General features: G+C 42.4%; 1 protein-coding gene across 1 annotated transcript in view; it reads right to left on the reverse strand.

Moving 5' to 3' along the window:
* Positions 1 to 12,849, reverse strand: part of LOC136374127 (EGF-like repeat and discoidin I-like domain-containing protein 3) — a 133,560-nt gene extending 120,711 nt beyond the window's left edge. The window contains exon 1 of the mRNA XM_066339315.1: positions 12,761 to 12,849. Coding sequence (XP_066195412.1) covers positions 12,761 to 12,827 — 67 coding nt within the window. The 5' untranslated portion in view covers positions 12,828 to 12,849. The remainder of the gene's footprint in view (positions 1 to 12,760) is intronic.
* Between the last annotated feature and the right edge of the window lie 7,632 nt (positions 12,850 to 20,481).

A 20,481-nucleotide genomic window follows, 5' to 3' on the forward strand; every position in this document is an offset into this window, starting at 1 on the left:
GTTAAACCTGAAAAGCAACCTACTTTCAATATCAGGGCCATTGGTCTTTGAACCACCAACAGAAAAACCAAAAATCCTGATGTTCAAGAGAGTTCAAATTGAGAAATGGAAAAAAAAATCAAGAAAGAAAAAGAAAAATGAAAAAAATAATAAACCAGAGAAAACCAGTGGTTTAGGGTATAATATAAATTCAAACCCTGTAAACACTTTCAAACAACATCATGTTTGACAAAGTGAAGCTTCTTGCTTACATTTCCTGCCCTAAATATATTGCAGCTACCCCTGGCTACGGTTCTTGGCCATTAGAACTTGTAACATGGCTAACTATCCGAACTATTAGATAGCTTTCAATCACATGAAGAGTTCCACGAAAAGTGAAAAAGCCCATGTAAAGTCTTTATGCAAAGGAAGAAAACAGGATTTCATTAAAACCTCAGGTTTGAAGGAACAAAAATATCCAACCAAACAGAAGATAATTACACCTCTTTCCACAAAAATACATTAATAAATAAGTAAATATAGAAATATATTTCCTTTTTATTCAGCTACAAATGAGCACATGCAGTCAAAAAATTCAAGGTAGTTAGTGATAAACAAACTAGGTCACTACACAGATACCAAGGATAAGTATAGTTATTTTTAATGTAGGCGAACATTCCCATTCAATTTTTTGACAGCCTGAGATAGCTGTATTGAATGCAGAAACCTGTTTTGTCTACAAATAGCACCACCACTCTTCACTTTTTGTTGAATGTAAATACTGGATAAAGATCTTTCTTGTGTTACAGATACATTAGGAAAAGGCAAAAGCCATAAAAGAAATCACATGGTAGTACAGCAACCACCCCTTTTTCCCAGCTAATACATTATTGTACAATTTCTGACGTTGCCATTTTCAACCAGCCCCCCATGAGATCTAATAGGACCATGTGGGGACACAGCTCTGTTGCCCCAAGTACAACACTGGCACCACACCACAAACTCCAGAGAGACGCAATTCCTTCAAATTCCTAATTTCCAGCAGCAGAATATGGGGCCTGTTATGCCTTAAAGAGCATCAAGACAAAATACTCTCCTTTTTCACCCAGACTGAAGAAACGGGAATTCACCAATCACTGGTGGAACGATACCCGCTCCTCAAGCATCACCAAAGCACAAACCCTGGATTAAGCCAAAAAGCAGGGGTGTTTTGAGGAGCATAAGAGGCAAAAGAAGGTGGTATTTTATTTTTTAAATTACATCAACTTCGAAGAAGCACCTCCCCTAAAGTCAGTTTCAGCACACACACACTCTAGCCTGTAATCCACTAGAACAGAATTTTTGTGTCTTTTATGTCGCTCTTTTTAAAAGAACATATGTAATATCTCTGTAAGATACGTAATACCTGTAAGATATGTAAGACCTTCAGTAAACTTACTTCTGTATCTTAACAGAAAAATGAGGCAGAGCAAAGCCAGGTTCTTTCCACAGCTGCTTTTCCTATAGAAAATTTCTTCTGAGACCCTACATAAAAGGCATTTAAAAATTAGTCTGTTACAAGATACATATACCATGTTGTAAACAGGTCAGGCATTTTTAATTTCAATTGTAAAAGCTTCTTGCACTTCATTTTAATAACGAAAAAGAAATGAGACTCTCCTGGATGCATGGTAATAAAGTGAGAATAACACTGAATGACATTAACTGAGAGATCTCCTGAAACAGCATTTCCAAATGATTCCCTGTTTGTGAGATCCTTGAAATTCTTTGGGTAAGTTTACTAACACTTCTCTCACACACACAAAAAATGAGATCGATATTCAAGCAGCTCCTGTTGCTGCAATACTGTAGCTGGCATTACAGGAGATCCAAAACATAGCTTTTATCAGGCATAAGTCATCAAAACTCATCACTTCTCTTAAAAGTAGATGCCTTTTTCTACTTGATGTATCGACTTTTGTTTCCAGACTTCAGAGATAGAAGGTACAGACACTTCAAAGATAAGAGATGGGTGGCAATGACAGGTAAAAACTTGATGTGACACAAGGGACAAAAGATTGCTATGAAAGACGCCAGCACAAGACTCCACGATTATTATTAGAGCATTAACAGAGGTAAAGGGTGGCTTCCTGAAACTCAGAAACCATTAAAAGCACAGATTTTTGCTACAATCCTTCAGCTCTGCACATGGTGCTTTTCTTTATTAAAAAAAATTTGTATATATATATATATAATTACATACAAGCAATTTTTATTCCACTGAAGTTGGGGTACAGTTTTGGGATATTTCTCCTTCTCTCCTCTGCCCCAAAAGGAAATGTTTAGCTAGAATTTAAAATTCTGTTCAAATTTTTCTACAAGTATAATATTTTAACCAGAATTCAATTGGAAAACAAACCAATGTACCAATTTTCAGTTGTTTATTACTCTCTATGGGAAATCTAAAAAAAAAACCCACAAAACCTCAAGAATTTGTTTATCAAAACCCCCAAACAATCAAGCAGCATACTAATTAGCAAAATTAATCAGCCACTAGTCTGAGACATTTGGAGTTTTCTTTCTTTTCCTCCTGAAGTAAATGAAGTATACAATGATTTTACCCATTTTGTCTTCTTTCTTTCTTCCTGCTCAGCCTACAGCTGAAGGAGCCAAAATGAATGAAGGAGTCAGAATCACAATGACTCCCTGCTTGTTTTAAAACAGATTTCTTGCTTGGAATTAAGTCAGAGCCAAAACTTCTAAGGCAGGTAGCTTCTCCTGTTTCCACTGAGAGCACATGGGGAGCTTCTAAGCCCGGCCTGCTCTGAGTGGCCAAGGAGTGGTCTTTATCCACAAGATAAATATTTGCAACAAAATAATACGGGAAGGAAAAAAACACTATAATTTGTACTTAACAAAATAATCTACTGGGAAAGACTAGTTAATCAACACTAGATTTCCCCAGGAGGGTGAGACAGCCAGTCTGGACTGAAAGATGGCCAGAGAAATGTGGATTTTGCTCCTCTACCTTCATCAATGCCAAGGCAAAGTAGACAGGAACTCAAGGGATGCTCATGGACCTGACTTCTGCACATCTCCACAGGGGGGAAAACACAGGTATACTCGAGGCAGGAGGAAATCTGGTACCCTGTGTCTTAGGATTGGGGCAGAAATGTTTTTCTTGGCAAAAAAATGTGTAAAACTGGCACTGAGAAAACTCTCTCACTGTTTCAGGAGAAAACACATTCCTGAAGGAACGAGCTAAGGACACATCCAGTGTTCAACATCCCTGTCCATGACACTTGCTCCTCCCTCCTTTTCCCCATTACTGGGGACATCTTCCTTGCACCATCACTGGTACTGGCCTGATCCTGCCCTCCAGGTTCTGCGTAAGACCATCAACAGTGCTGGAATAAGGGAAAAGCCAGTGGCAGAGAAATTAGATGGGCTTTGGCAAAACTATCAAATCTCACAGAGTTGCTCATCTCAGCTTTATCCGGTAGTAAAAAAACTTTGGAGACTAAGGAAGTTTCCTGCAGACCAGAAACTTGTTTCATCCCTCTCTGACTTAACTGTGCTGACCCACAAGTCAGAGCTGCACTTTTTAGCGCTCCACTTTTACTCACACTCAGCATTTTGTCTTCAAGCTGATACAGAATAGATTTAGATGAATTATTATGAGGAAAATCTTCCCTGTGAGGGTGGGGAGGTCCTGGCACAGGATGCTCAGAGAAGCTGTGGCTGCCCTTGATTTATGGAAGTGTCCAAGACCAGGTTGGACACTGGGGTTTGGAGCAGCCGGGACAGTGGAAGGTGTCCCTGCCCATGGCAAGGGGTGGAACTTGATGAGATTTAAGATCCCTCCCCAACCCAACCCATTCTATTACTACATAATTCTCTGATTTTAAATGCACATTTTTATGTAATTGTTCATCTCTATTGAAAGATACGGAGGCATACTAGAGCAATCACTGCTCCTTCTGTGTGAAACAATATAGATAGATGTGGTATTAACATTAAGTCTATATATATAGTCAATCACACTTTATTCCAACTGATTTTCAAACTCATGTTCAGAAAGCTTTTTTGATTTTTTTCTTTCCTGAAGAATTTCATGAAAAAAAGAATACATCTGACACTACATTCCCAGCTATGTCTGATGGTGCTTCAATTACTTTTTTTTTTTTTTGGTGAGTTTAGTGACAGGCTGAACCACAAGATCCACGTTTGGAGTAGAATTTAAGGTTAAGTAAAACCACCCTAGGAAGTAACCAGAGCATTCCTGTAATACATTACAAAACTGAAGCATTTCTAAAGAGAAATTTCTGAAAGAATTCATCTCCATCTTATCCTGAATAAGGATACCAGGCTGAATAGAAGCCTGGTGAAGAAAGCCAAGGTGTTACAATAGCATGGCCTTGCTCATACTCCAGCAAATGAAAGTCATTATCAAAAAGGTTGATCTTTATCCTGAAGGGCTATCTGTAAGGAGTGCATCATTTTGTACAAGGTCTGAAGGTAAAGCATAAAAAAAGACATCAAAGAAATTGCACAAAAGCATCATTAAAGGAACATGTATAGCATGCACCATAGAAGGGAGCTGCTAGGTCATTTCAGCCACTTCCCATGACAACAGCACAACATTTCCCCATCCATACTGCATATTATTCACAGTATGAAGCTAATCTTCCCTTAAAATTGTTCAAATAAATAGCACTGCATGGTTTTAAAGTAGTATTGGAATGGTATCTGAAAGCAATCAGCTAGCGGGTCTTAGTTTTTAGCCTAGAAAAGACCTTGCAAAGCAATCCCATGCAATTCCTCACACAAGCAAGGAATCTGACAAGTTACATTGCCTGTAATAATTTCTCCATCTCTACTTCAAAAGCCTTAACTGGAAAAGGAGTAAATAAAAACAAAACAAAACAAAAAAAAAAAAAAAAAAAAAAAAAAAAAAAAAATAAATAAACCACAACACTGGCAAACAAATTAAAGGAGGATGGTCTAAAGAACATGAGAGTAAAATACAGTAATCAGGAAGGAAACCTAGATTTCAGGGGCTGGTTGTGTGCAATCATACCCAGCAGTAATAGAAGCTCTCCTACATGAGGGAGAGACAGAATGAAAGATGTAAACAAATGCTAAACATAAAATAAATCTAATTTATTTTTTTATATATATTTTTCGTGCTTCTGCTTGGCGCATGCAAGTCTTATCCATGTTTCTTGTGTGATCTGTTGTAGCTTCACTGTTGCAGAAACCTAAGACATGGGTAATCAGATGCCAGAAATTACTGTTATTTATGCTCTGCTGTCACAGCTCTCCATAATTACGCAGGTTGACACAGCATCTTAACAATGATAGGGAAAAAAGCAGTTTTTGCAGAGATTTTTTCAGCCTCCCTAAACAGAAGCTCGGCAAATAAAATTGCTGCAGTTAAAAATTAGCAATGCTTTCACATTTGGTTTGGGGTTATTTTGGCCTGTCAAAAAGTTACCGTTGTGAGAGTACTCAAAGACATGAATAAAAAGCTCTCTCATATGTTTAATGGTAGCTTTATCCTACAGCAGGACCATAATCTGACTATGCATAAATAAATGCTTTGTGTTGTTTAGAATTGAAAACCATTAAGGAAAAAAATAGCCACACGGGCTGAGGGGCAGGAAGGAGAGAATATTATTTTCAAAATGCTGAGAAAACACCCTACTTTGTATTAAAATTAAAAATTTGAAACTGCGGGGTTCAAATCTGTAGTTGAAGCATTTAACAGTCACCTGAGCTCATGCTGTCCCAGGTGTGCAAGCTACACTCCAGAGTGAGACTGTTTACTGGTTAAACTACTGTGTGTACAGAATTTCAGTACTTAGACAGAGTATTTGGGGTTAGAAAATTTCTCCAACAGCTTTAATGAAGAGCCACCACTTGATACAGAAACTGCACCCTGGGCGGGTTATGCTTCTGTATCTGACCCCACTTGCCCACACACCACCTGGGAGAGAAGGCAGCAGAGTAATCCCACACTCAATCCCACCTCCTCTGGGGAAGGTTTCACTCCCTTCCCAGTCCCCTGCAGCCTCTAGGGTCATGAACAACCCATAAATCTGAGGCACATCTTTCTCTCACATCGTAAGATTCCTGCTGGGATGTGCCAAGCTCCTGCCTTGGCTCTGCTGAAGGAGCGCTTATCTTCTTGAGCCTCCTTATCCATCTGCTGCTTCTCTCTGCTGTCATCTGCGCACTTCAGCTTGCTGCTTTAAATACTGTGCCTGAAATCCTAACTCCTAAAACCCAGAACTTGTCATTCTGCAGTTGGGAGAGCTGAGATAATCCACGATTCTCCACTTAAACAGAATAGGCAGAAGAATGGCTTGGCTGAACAGGAATATTCTCTTGGAAATAAGGCAATAAAGGAAGGTGTGTGCTTAGTAAAATCAGGGCCAGGTGGCATGGTAGGAACACAAAGACGCTGCTGCCAGTGGAGGGAGAAAATTTGTGTGGTCAAATCTCAGATGGAGCTGGCACTGCTAGAACTGTGAGGGACACAAAAAAAGATTTTCTGAATAAAATAATGGCAGTAAGCAGCACAAAAAATACCATTGGCCCATTCCAGGATGAGGATGGTCACCTCACAAACAGGGACAGAGACAAGGCTGAGGTGTTCAACACTTCCTTTGCCTCTTCCTTTGATACGGATGGACCAAGGAGGTGCCAGTGCCCTGAGCTGGAGGACCATGACTGTGAGAATGATCGACCCCCAGTTAACCCCAGTCTGTTGCTCCAGCTGCATCCCTACAAATCTATGGGGCCTGATGGGATTCATCCAAGAATCCTCAAACAGCTCCTGCTATCATGACGAAACCTCTCTTGGTTTTTGATTGGTCTTGGGAGTCCAGAGAAGTCCCAGATGACTGGAAGCTGGAAAACATTGTCCCAGTTTTCAAAGAGAGAAAGAAGGAGAACCCTAGAAATCAACAGGTTGTCAGTTTTACTTCAGGGCCTGGTAAAGGTATGGATTATTTTGCAAGGTATTGAAAGCACCTGGAGGACAAGGCAGTCACTGGTCACAGCCAGCATGTCTTCATGAGGGCAAATTCCAGCTTGTCAAACCTGATTTCCTTTCATGACAAGGTGACTCAATCAGTAGATCAAGGGAAGTCAGTTGTATCTTTCTGGATTTAAGGAAACTTCCCACACTGTCTTTTATCCGATTGTTCTGGACAAACTGTCCATCCCAGAACTGGATAAACACATCATGAGATGGGTGAGCAGCTGGGTCATGGGTCAGGCACAAAGAGTGACAGTGACTGGGGTGACATCAGACTGGGAACTCATCACTCATGAGGTTATGCAGGGCTCCTTGGCCCTGTGCTTTTGTTTCATGTAACAAATTCTTACTTCAAATACAGAGCTGTGCATCAAGAATTCACAGGATGATTAGGTCTTATCTAACATTTCCTAAACTTCTAAGTATCAGACCAGATGTGAGGCATATAAGTGTCTGCAATTTCTCCGTATGGTCTCTGGAGTGTACATATACCCAAATTATACCCAAAGTACACTATGTTCGCATATAGCTGCTATACATTATGAAATATTAAGATGCTTTTATGTTTCTTTCATATGATAATACATTCACACACATCCCCCACATATAGTTATTAGCTGGATTAGCTAGAGACTTTATATAGACAGTCATGGTCTGCTTCATTTCTCAGCTTTTGGAACTTAAAATAGAAGAACATCCCTGCTGTGATGAAAGGTAACACAGCTTGCTGATTAGAGGAAAGAAAAACCCACACAAACAAATGAATAAAAAAACCTACAAGTACGTTAAGCATATTCCCTCACCAGCAAGACTGAGATTTGATAAAACCTTAAAGCACGAAGGTGTGGTGCAGGTTCTGTGCTTCCAGATTCCTGGGACACAGCTGCCGATTTGGACATTTGCCCATTTGGACACAGATGTCAAAAGACAATCTCTGCCTTTGGAGCACACAAACCCACAGCTGCAGGTACTGGACAGAGTTTGGACAGAGCCTTGCTCTGTTCCCACAGTATGAATGGCAAAAGAGCTGTTCTACCTTCTACATAGATTGTTAGATCAGCCATGAAAATCAGCCATACCCTGCTGCCACTACACATGGTGAGCTGTTCCTCATCGAACAAAAGATCCAAGTTTCCTCTAAAAAGGGAAACTTAGACCCATTATTCCTCAGACAGACATAACACACTGAATTTAGGCTGAATCTGTCTTTCCCCTAGGTTGTCTCCTGCATTTTAAATCCAAAATGTGTTTTAGTCCTCCAAAATAATAGTATTTTCCAGAGGTTTTAATTTTGCAGATTTTAATGTTCTTACAACCTTTCTCTGGACTTGAATCTTTTGACTCATCTTTTATTTTCTAACACATTCTCTGACTAAGATTTCATTGTATTTTGACTGTGAATCTGTTCTCAATCTTAAATTAATACCCGTTTGTTCTTCAACCCATATTTATTCAAACTCAAGCTGGGCTTCAGGTATGCAACAATGATGCCCAATATCACAGAATTACGTAAGTGGCCTGGGTTGGGAGGGACCTTAAAGGTCACACAGTGACACCCCATGCCATGGGCAGGGACAACTACCACCATCCCAGGCTGCCCCAAACCCTGTCCAGCCTGGCCATGGACACTCACAGGGATTCAGAGGCAGCCACAGCTTCTCTAGGCATCCTGTGCCAGGGCCTCCCCACTCTCACAGGGAAAAATTTTTTCATCACATCTAATCTCACGTGTAATACAGCACCAACAATCCTTTAGGATTTCAGAAATCCTGGCTCTGTGGCTTACCTAAGTTAGAGATGTTTAACAGACTAAAATGAAAACAGTAACATGCCAACTCCTATATGAATCACAATAAATTTGAGAATAACAGAGATTTATCTCTGATTCTTGCTGTTTTTTAACACAGTGTTCCCAGATATCTTCACTTAGGCTGAAGGGGTATCAGGCTGTGAGTTTGTTACTGCTGTTATAGGGACATGTACTGCATAAACAGCTATTTAAGGCATAAAAATCTTAATTAAAAGTTACTGTCTTTTGAAATAACTTCCAGAATGGATCATTTCCTTGATTTTCAACCGGATGGTAATTGAAAAAATGTGGAGGAGAGAAGATAAGACTGTGACCCTTTCCTCTACAGTGCCATTGATACAAAACCTTGTATGAAGTATACACTTTGAAAAGAGACATACAGGATAAGGACATAAAGAGCAGTGAAATAGGAGGCTGGGCACATGAAAAAAACCAACTAATACTACCAGAATGATTAATTCCAGTTGTAATAATGCATGGCTTGACATCAAATTTTGTCCTAGGCTGACCAGACTCAGACAGAATACAACAGTATATCCACTATATGCTTTCTGGAGGCTATACGAGCAGTCATGGAAAATCAATTTGAATACAAATGTAATTTGTTAAAAGAATAATGAAAATCATTATGCAGGGTCACACTGTCAGCACTTTGTACAGAAGCAGATGCTGTCCAAAGATGCAAAGGCTTCAGTAAAACAGAAGAGTCTTGGTCTTTAAAGGCCTCTGTGATCTTTTCAGCCTTTCAGTATAGATACATGAGAACAAAGCTACAGTTTACCTCTTGTTTTTCAGCACTTTTTCTCCTTGCAGCTGATTTCAGCTGCAGAAATGGGCTTTATAGAAACTTCTAAGCCTCAGAGAGAGTGAAGGTTCCCACTGTAATGAAGAAAAAGCCACGTCTTTGAAACACTTCCTTCAAAGTTCCAGAACTTTTCTCTCAGGCTGACAGGACATGGTCATAAAATAAAGAATTAGACTTGCCTGACTTGCCATTTTCAGCAATGTCAATATCATTTTTAGGCAAAACACGTAAAAACTCAGCACGCAGCTAAGCGGAGAAGCATGATACAACCCAGGGAGCAGCTTCACTATAAAGACAACTGAAATAGCAATTTTTCAGTAGGTCCTGTTGCAAAAATGTTTATCAAGAAGATGTGGGATGCACTGATCTGCTGTACATCTGCAGTCCTATTACTGCTTTTGATCAGCTTACACCATGGCCAGAGGTGTATCTCAGAACCAAAACAGCCACCACTTGTAAATCATGCTTTCCTTTAATCTGATTCAAGTATTTACTGACTGTTCTTAATGCTGTTGGCTTATTTACCTCTAAGAAAAAAACACACAGTGATACTCATGAACCTTTATTACTGCAGGTGGGATGAACTGTCCCTCTTCCCCCTGAAATAATCTCTTGTAGTCTCTGTTGTCACGCTGGTAGTTACTGTCTGTCCACACACAGTAAAGCACCAGAGTGTCTGGCATTCAAATTCGACCAAGAAACAGCAACAGCAGCAAATGTAAATGCCTACAGCTGTTTTTAAACATGTATAAACGGACATTGCTTATTAACAATGCACCTGCATCTTTCTTGCAGACTAAGGGCTGGAAGTCACTGCACCCTTGAAGGCTGGTTTCATCATTTACTTGCATATAAACACATTTCTGAAGATCAGGCTCCTGTTACAGTGCATGAGATTGCAAATATATCAGACTGGCCAGGAAGAAGAAAATTACAGTCTCCCATTGAGATGACTTTTTCATCCATTATTATCTTTCAATCTTTTTCACCCTTCTCTCTGCCTTAAAACCAAAAACAGCAAAAAGACAAAAAGAACCCCACCCCAAACTTGCTGACATACTATGTATTTGTTCCAAACAAAAAAACAAATGGTGTTCTTAAGATATCATGAATAGACAAGATTTCGACCTCCACCATTACTTTGCAGAGCTCCAACAAAAAAAGCAGTTGGTCTTTTTCTTTAACAGTAGGCTTGAAATGCAGATCAGTAACAAAGTATATGACTTAACTTTCATCTGCACTTGGAATTTACCCCAAGAGGCAGGTGGGAACCAGACACAGAACACACAACACTTCCACTAGTTTTCATTCTACACCATTATGGGAATGGACTCATAGTGAGAAGTGTTGAGACAAGCTGTTCAAAACCTGCTTTTGAAAGAGTTTTAGTTACTTACAGTGCTTAGAGTCATTGCAACTTTGAGAGGATCTATTAAAAGTAAATGTTATGACAACAACCAAAATTAACCCACTATTTCAGACTTGTCAAGGAGCATTTTGCTCCATTTCAGCACAAAAAAAAAAATCAGTAAATTTTTCTTCTGTTTCTTTTTGAGAGCCAAGGACAAACCTTTAACTGAACCATCACAGCTTATGCAATCACAGAGCAAATGGATTTTTTTCCTTCCTATTTCACTTGTGCTAGAGAACCTATTAAGTCCTCTCTATTCTGAAGTTACTCAGAAACATGGCAGAATTGTCAACTTTAATGAAAAGTATCACAGATGTGAGCTATCAGAAGCTCCAAAGAAGCCCAGAGCAAAGCACTTACGACAAGTCCAGACTTAGCGACAGATGCAGTTATCTTCTGCTTAAAACAGAGACTTTAGGGAATAAGCTGCAGGTACAAGGACATATTGCATAAGCTTTGTCATGCTCACTGCAACTGTGTGAATGCTACCGGATTTTGAGAAGCCACTGTGCTGAATAATTTAAGGGGTAATAAAAAATTCAGTTTTTACTGATACGCTGGTTTCATTTTGAAACAAACAAACAAAAACAAAAACAAAAAAGTTAATGATGAGGAGAACAGCTCTAAAAGTCAAAAAGTCAGCGGGAATATTCCGGCACTCATTAGGACAACAGTTGTTCTACATGCAGAGGATAGAGGGATCTCCACACCGGGTGGGATCACACAGAGACACATAACATCCGCGGCACAGCTCGGAGAGGACAAGGACAGTCCTCGGGGGACTGCGGGCAAGAGTCCACGGGGGTCCCCGAGCCGAGCCCAGAGTCTTCCCCGGGGGCGCGGAGGGTTCCCGGGCGGGACAGCCGAGAGGGGCATGAATCGACGGGAGCAATCACCCACCGCCCCGGGCAGCCCGCCGAGCCTTCTGCAAGGGGGGACTGTGCCCACACTCCCACCACCAGCTCCTCGCACGACGAGCTCATACAACTTTTCAATGCGAGGAGAGTAAAGGCCCGTAGCCTGCAAAAACTGATTAAAATAAATAATAAAGAGAACTCTCAAGAGATCTAAAGTTGTCTCTCTGGGGTAGGGTAGGCGTTTTCTTTTTCGGGAGGGTTTTTGGTTTAGGTAGAGGTTTTTTTGTTTTGTTTTGGAAGGGGGTGATAGAATGTGAAGGAGCCGCGGGTGTTTTAGGATGGAAAAGATCTAATTAGAGAGGCAGCGAAAGGGTCGCCTGGCAGGAGCTGCCCGCTGCTGCCGAGATGTTCAAGCTCCCGAACGTGTTGCAAACTGTTTCGCGGTTTGCGGGGTCTCCAGCTCGGAGCTAGCAGCCTCCAAATTACAATGAAGACCGGTGGCTGGGGAGGGGAAGGAGGAGGAAGGGAAAAGCGACGGGGACAGCTCTGCGGATATTAAATCTTCCTAGCAGCTCATCTGGATTACATTTAAGCCCTCACGGCATTTCTTTCTCCTCTAATTAAGCACGGTTTCAAAACAGAATGTGTCTGAAGATGGATAGTCCGCCGACGTCTATTTCAAATGCAGAGATAAGTATAATTTTCTTTTTTCCTTTCCTTATGCATAAATAGAAAAGGAGAGCCCACACAGCAGCACTCTGCTGAGAGCCACCTCCCCGGTTCCCCGCGCACCTGGACTCCGACTTTGCGGGAGCTCCGGCCCGACCCCAACCCCAAGTCCCCCGTCCGTCCCCGCCGTCCTCCATCCCCTCACCTCGGACGGGGAGCGGCGCCGCCAGGCTCCCGCAGATCGCCAGCCAGGCCAGCACTGCGCGGCTCATCCTCCTCCTTCTCCTGATCCTGCCGCTCCTGCTCTCCTCCGCCTCAGCCGAGGAATGCGAGTGGCGGGCGCCGGCGGTGCCTCCGGCCGGCGAGGCGAAGCGCGGCGCGGTGAGGATGCGCAGGTCCCTCCCGGCGCTGCGCGGCGTGGAGCGTCCCCCGGCCGAGCGCAGCCCCCGCCGCTCCGCTGCCACCGCCCTACGCGCGGCGCGGAGCCCGTCCCGCCGCCCGCCCGCTCTACGCGCCCGCCAGGTGCCGCCGCGCTTCCAGCATGGCCCGGCCGCCGCCTGCGAGCCGTGTCCCGTCGCCTCCTCCTCTCCTCCCCCTCTTTCTCCTCTCTGCCTTCTTCTTCCTCCTCCTCCACCTCCTCCTCCTGCCGCCGCTGCCCGCCCGCCCCGCGCGAATCCCCGGGGGCGGTGACGCTGGACACACCCCTGCCTCGCCCCGCCTGCGGCCGCGCCCCCGCGATGCGGAGAGTGCGGGCTGGAGCTCCCGCACAGGGCTGGGACCCCGCGGTCCTCGGATGGTCCCGGGATGCTCCCGCAGCGCTCCGGTGTGCGTGGAAGGCGGGCGCTGTTCTGCGGGCCGGGGCTCCTCTCCCGCGGCAAATCGCATGTCCTGAGCTAATTTAGTTTTGGGTGGGTGACTGCTCTCGTCTATCAGGGACCAGACGCTGTTCATGAAAGTGTTTTACCCTCCGCGGAGGAATTTTGCCCTTCTCAAACTTCTGTCTTGTAGGTGCTGTCCAAACCCTGCTCTCTGCCGAGCTTAAAATCCCTACTGGACATCCACATAGGGAACTCGCACGGAATTACAGGATTATGGCACGGCTTGGGTTGGAACGGACCTCAGAGCTCACTATATCCCAAGCCCCATGCCATGGGCAGGGATACCTTCCACCGGACCAGGAGATCCGTTCTTCCACTTCCTTCCCTCCTCACGTAGGATGTTATTCTGTCCGAAACTGGAAGGGACTCAAAACAAGAATGAAAGATGCCGCGATATTTCAGAAGCAGCCCAAGGTAGAGGATAGGAAGGTCTCACGGTCAGACTTTTTTGGGTTTCCCCCCCCTCCCGCCCCCATCTCTTTTCCGTACCTGGGTATATAGAGCCACGGGAATGAAAAAAGTACTAATCGCCTAGTGAGCGTCAAAACGCTCTCCAGATACTTTATATCTGTAATTTGCATCCCCTCTACATGCCTTCATGGTGAAACACCACATATAAATATTATACTAAGCTTTAATGTACTTGCCGAGTGAGAACGATGCACTGAACAGCACTACACTGTTGAGAAGCATTTCTGCAGATACAACCTGAAAGTCTGGGCGCTTGCATGAAAACAAGAAGAGACATCGTGAAATTAGGAGCCGAAGCGACCCGTTAAGGCGTCTGATCTCTTGATTACTTTGGCTGGCACCTCGCAGTAGTTGCAGCATTTCATTTTGCAAGCCCTTTGTCTGCCATTAAATTCCTTCCAGTTGACAGGGTGATAGCCCTTGCCTAAAGCTCTGGGTTTACATCTTGCATCAATCACGCTTTTCTTTGACGCTGGGAGTGTTTTGGTTTCAACACCTTACATTGTCAGCAAAGATTTGAAAGGAAAAGGCTTTTTTGAGGTGGTTAAACTACAAAATTAACAGAAATTATGCACCTGGATAAAAAGCATTTGACACTCATAATCCTATGGCATTTTCTGCTTGCATACAGCTCAGTGGTGCCGCACCAAGTGTGCACTTCACGCGTCACAGCAGGGCAAGGCTTCCTGATGGCACTCAGCCAGCAGTGGTGGGGAGGCACAGAGTTAACCAGCAGATTAGGACAGATAAAGAAACAAACATTTCCCAACATTAATTTAGCTCACACTAGCAGAAAAGATGTGTTATCATGAGCTATAGTCTAGCGTAATGCTCTGGACATATGGGAGCTTGGTAGCATCCACCAAAACCCTTCCCTGTCCTCCTCACTATGAAGTGCACTGGCACAATCCACCTGGCAGCACTCAGGTGTGCTACAGCCACGCTTTCATTAGGCTGCGCAGGTATCCCTGCGATTGCATCACCACTTCTACAGCAACTTGGATTTTGTATATCAGTCTCCATGCAAGAGATCTCCCTGAAGAACTACTGCCTGGAAAGAAAATACTTCTCTTTCTTCCCAAGTGTTGCTTTGCTGTCAATAAAGAGATAGTGGAAATTTAGGAAGCCTTAACAAAATTTCTGGTATTAATGCATCATTCCTCTACAATGGTGCTAATTTTACTCTACTTATCTGTTTCACAACCAAGAATCCAGCTGTCACAATTGCAAGGCAGGCTGCACTGTGGCAGCCCAGCATGCCTGCACCCCCAAGTGGCAGCCTTTCCTGTTTTTATTTTTTGGGTTTTTTGGGTTTTGGTTTTTTGGGTTTGGTTTGGTTTGGTTGGTTGTTTTTGTTTTTGTTTTTTCTTCAGGGAATAATCTCGTAATGCAGCCCCTTTATTTCCCCAGTTAGGGTAAATCTAAAGGGACTAACTACACTCAGTAATGAGAGGCCTTTTTCCACTGAGAGCCTGTGACTAGAAGGTGATTAGAGTGACACAGAAATAACTTCTTCAAAGCCAGGCATTGTTTATTCAGCCAAAACGGATGAAACAACAAAAGGCTTCTCACCCTGTTTCTTACCTAAAATGCAATGCCTCTTTTGTTTTCAGGTTCTAAATAAGTTTTATTCAATAAAACCTATCTTCCCACCTCAGAGTAATTTTTGCTGCCCCGCTCTGCTGGGCTCCTCTTCCCATGCAGCTTCCTCCTGCTTGCTCCCCTATGTTTTGGGGATGACCCAGGACTGGGGGATGATGTAGGAAATCTCTTCATACAGAACCTTCCTTCTATCCCAGTTTCTCCCCTTAGCACAGGGCAACACAACTCCAGCTCAGTGTTGTGAGGTTGGCTCTGAGGTGCAGACTGTTCCTTCCAACCCAAAGATAGCATCTAGGTGTTCTTAATATGGATTTTCTGAAGCCAGGCTGTGCTATTTACTGCTGTTTACTGAACCCAAGTGCTCTTTTGCTGTTGTGCGTGAACAACACTATTGTCACTGGGGTTGTTGTGGTTGCAGCATCTCATAGTGCTCCCATCCTACAGTGACCTGTCCCTGACCTCACCTTCTCAATGAAGATTCTAACCTGATGTCCTTCAATGTCCTTCAAGTTTCAGAAATATTAAATTTTTTGCCATTTTTTTGTTTGGTTGGTTTTTATTTTTAAGCAGATGCCTTGTTGACAGCAGGAAAACCTGCCTTCTGACTCTATAAGTACTATAGGTATGCAAGCACCTATTTTATGTGGGAAACCCTAGAACCTTGAGGACATCCTAAAGATTCTCTTTTCCTTTTTTGGGTTACATATTTGCAAATCCTTACTGTCTTCCCAATGGTGAAGACACTTTGCTGAAATATGGGCAGGGTGGGATTGGGATGTCACAAGCCATTGCAGCTCAAGCTGACATTCTACCTTTTATATCAACATCAATTTTATATACACAGTATATAAAATCACATTTTTATATTTGTATTTTGATATTTACCCCTAAGGCAAAAAATTCTTTCTCCTGTCATGAGGATTCACTATATGCTTTGTGGTTTGGAATTTAAGAGAGAAATGGGCTCAAGAACTGCCAGATATTAATCCTTAATATTTCTATCTTCCTTTTTCTACCATCCATAGAATTCAAAGACTACTTTTAACTTTCCAGGCTTTTCCTGCACTTCAGGATAATTCCTGCTTAATTTTACTTTTCTGCTTTCTAATAACCAAATACTTATTTTATTTGTTTACCAATCACACAGGATCAAGAACTCTTCTGCATCCATTTTTTTTTTTTATGTTCTTCCATATAAATTATCAGATCTGTAATAATTTTCTGCCTAATAGGATTGTCAGACAGGGGCCGTGGGGACTGCCTAAATCTGCAACATCCCACCCTTAGGCCATGTATTCCTGTTGACCTTCTGGAGCAGAAGGGGTAGAGTGGAGACACAAATCAACTGCGGCCTTTCCTACGGAAAACAAAACAAAACACCTCAACATTTTCAACTGGAAAAGAGCTAATTCATGCCTGGTAATGCCTCCACTGTTTACCTCCATCTTACTTTCATTAGTAGCTTACCTTTCCTGAACTATTTCCTGTCTTGCCACAAATGTTCCAATTAATCCTTTGAAGTCCTGCAGTACATTGAACAGAAAAAAAAAGTAAAATTATAGCCTGTAAGAATGTAGGCAGTTACACTGTCCTTAGATTAAGACCCATCAGTAAAGGAACAGTGGAAGCAAGTCTTAATGTACAACACGAAGATGATTTTGGGTAAAAGAGAAGAATAATACTAATGTTTAGCAATGACATCAGGTCTAAGATTTGTGGCAGGAAAGGTGAACCAAGTTACTCCCACCCGTGCTGCAGCAGTAGGAGAGCAAGAGCTGATCCTTCCTGTTTGCCAGCCTCTTGCCAATTTTAGATGTCATCCAGACAACATGAATATAACCTGCCAATTACCCTATAACACCTATCTGGTATCTTGGATACCGGCTTTGTGGAGGCGATTAGTTTTATCACCAGATCCCATCACAGCACTCGCCAGATCAGAACCTCCTTAGAGCCAGAGATCAGGACAGTCTCAGACTGCACAGGCACAGATTACATTGCCACCTCTGTTATAATTAGGGCTATAAAAAGCTTCTGCTGCAAGAAGCAGAACTTTCCTTTTTTTTTTTTTTTTTTTTTTTTTTTTTTTTTTTTTTTTTTCTCCCTAATATATGTACTTTGTTCTTCAGGGATTTGTCAGACACCATTTACCATATCTGGCTGCTCTGATTCTGCAAGTCATCTCTGTGTTTGACTCAAGAAAAGAAGAGATAATACATCTATCTGTCACCACCACAGCAACGCCACCAGAATTATTCCTGGAGTTGACACTGCCTCTAAAAAAGGGAACAGTTGGTTCTTTTATCTCTTCCCAAGCACAGCCTGATTTCCCACTTCTTGAACATGTGAGGTTTCCCATTAAGTCAAAGTGTGTTTTGTGGAAGATCCTGTTTCCTTGAAACCTTTCTGGTTCAAAAGCATTGTCATGTAGTGCTCCTTCACAGGAAAGGGGGAAAAGTAGCTGAGCAAAAAGGAAAACCTTCAAACTCCCCTTTTTTTTTTTTTTTTTTTTAAAAAAAAAAAAAAGTACTTTTTTCTTTTAATCTTTTGCAGCACAGATTTCTTTTTTCTTTTTGGCTATTTATAGGAAGGAACCAAAAAAAACCCCCAATGTAATAGTTGAGTTTGATTACTTCTAGTTTAATTTGGAAACAAATTCTGATTTTACTGCCTACAGAGGATAGTGTTAAAGAATCCTATCTAAATGCCTCAGTATGTTTTAAAATTAATCCTTTGCCTCCCAAAGAAGTGAACATATGGAGGGCACAAGAGCACGGGAGAAGAGAGGAGTGCACAGGCTGAGATGTAAGCACAACCCCTGACATGAGGCACTCCTACATTTCATTCTGTAATGTCTTCTGCACACCCTTGAAACTGAGAAACTGATTAATTTCAGTTGGGATTATTCCTTGCCTGCTTGTGAAAGAAATTTGAATTCATGGTGGTTCTTTCAGCAGGACTAAGATGTGTGGGAGCTGAGTGCTGGTGGATGTGTGCCTGTTCAATGCCTCTATAGACAGTTCAGCACAAGTGCCGTGTGGTTCTCCCACTCTCTACAGATATCAGAAAGTCCTGAGTTAGAAATCAGTGTCACTCCTTTGACTGAGGAGTCACAGTTAAGGTAAAAAAGGCAAAGTTCTACCCCAATGAAGTGACATTTGCAGCAAGCTGTAGACAGTAGGTTATAGAATCACGGAAGCATGAAAATTTGTGTTGGTAAGGATCTTTAATGTCACCCAGTGCCACCCAATGCCATGGGCAGGGACACTTTCCACTATCCCAGGCTGCTGCTGCCCTGTCCAACCTGGCATTGGACAATGCCAGGGATCCAGGGGCAGCTACAGTTTTTCTGGGCATCTTGTGCCAGGGCTTCCCCACCCTCACAGAGAACAATTCCTTCCCAATATCCTGTCTAAACCTACTCTCTGTTAGTTTGGGAATGTCTACTGACATGGGAGCAGATTTCTGCTGAGGATCCTGCCCCAGCTAGTGGTGATACTGTGGGTGATACTGTGAGATGGCTGTTCCCAGGAAAACTCAGAGGACTGTTGGTTACCTGCATTTCTGAGAGCCTGATGGGTACCCAGAGCATCCATGTGAGGGGTGCTCACCCCTTGCTTTGTTTTCTAAACATTTTTTAAAATGACATCCCATTCCATAATGAGGAGTACTCTGACTGGCACCTCCTTGGATATCACATTGCCATTGCCCTTAGTGGCCTGTACACCTATTCCAGCTTCAAATACGTGTATTTAAAAGAAAGCAGTCAGTGGAAGAGAGACTATCTGACTGAACAGCCCTCAGTTCCTTACAAAACCAAGCTAATACACACCTCTCTTTCTCAAGTTTGTCTCTCTCCTCTGGTTGGCAGTTCCTAATTTTCCACTTGCAGTGTTTGCTTTGCACTAGGACAACTCATTCTGCCCCCCTTTCTGGATTGTTTCTGCTCCCTTTTACAAGAAAACCAAATCACCATCATTAATGGGAATATTTATACTCTTCTACACAGCTGCTTAGGGAAAGGAGTCCAACAGGTCTTTGAGTTCTTCAGCAAAGCTGGCCTTGCTTCTCACGCCTCAATATCAGGAACACCCTGAATCCTTGAAGGAACATCTCTGAAGTGCAGCCCAGTGATCCAGGTGTGCTGAAAGTGGAAGGATTCCCTGTCATGTATTGCAGCCTTATGTAGTATGTATTGTAGCCTCAGAAATCTGAGTTCCCTGGTTTGGCCAACACTCAACCAAATCAAGCTGAATTTCTACAAACCACACAAGGGCTGTGCTAGAAGAAAGCTGCTAAAATTCCAAGCACAGCTCTTTGGAGACTACATTAAATTTGTAACAACCAAGAGGCTGTTTTGGTTTTAGTGCTGAAGCTGCTGTTTCGCAATGTTAAATGTGTTGCACCAAGGTCTTTTTCCTACTGTTATTTATACCAGAATTTCAAGGAGAACACCATGAATGAACTTGGAGAAAGAGTTCATTTCAGACACCTACAAAACATATTTTCATCTTAGCAAGAATATGCTTCAACCATTTAAACTCTAAGGAGTTTTTACAGTGTCACAGGTTGTGTGCTTTTGCAGATCTTTGCAATAAATACTGGAAAGTTTTTTGTTTAGTTTGTGGGGGGTTTTGTGTGTGTTAATTTTTTTACTCTGATGGAGAAGACAAAATTTAAACATAATTTTAGAAATTACTTTTTTCTTACTTTCAGTGCTCATATTGCACAGTTACTTTTAACAGCTCATTCACACAGAATTTCAGAACTCAGGGGAGGAACCATTAAATCACTATAAAGCATTTAAGGGCATGGTGCCTCCTGCATTTCAGGTATTTAACTGCAGACTTTGCCAAAGATCTTGTGATTTCAAAATCAGAGAATATTATTAGAGCCAAGAGACTTTTGTCTCATGTGGTGGGATGCATTTCAAATCAACATCACATCTGCATGAAAAAAATCAGTTATTAGTTCT

This window comes from Sylvia atricapilla, chromosome Z (genome assembly GCF_009819655.1).
Source record: "Sylvia atricapilla isolate bSylAtr1 chromosome Z, bSylAtr1.pri, whole genome shotgun sequence".
Lineage (NCBI taxonomy): Eukaryota > Metazoa > Chordata > Aves > Passeriformes > Sylviidae > Sylvia > Sylvia atricapilla.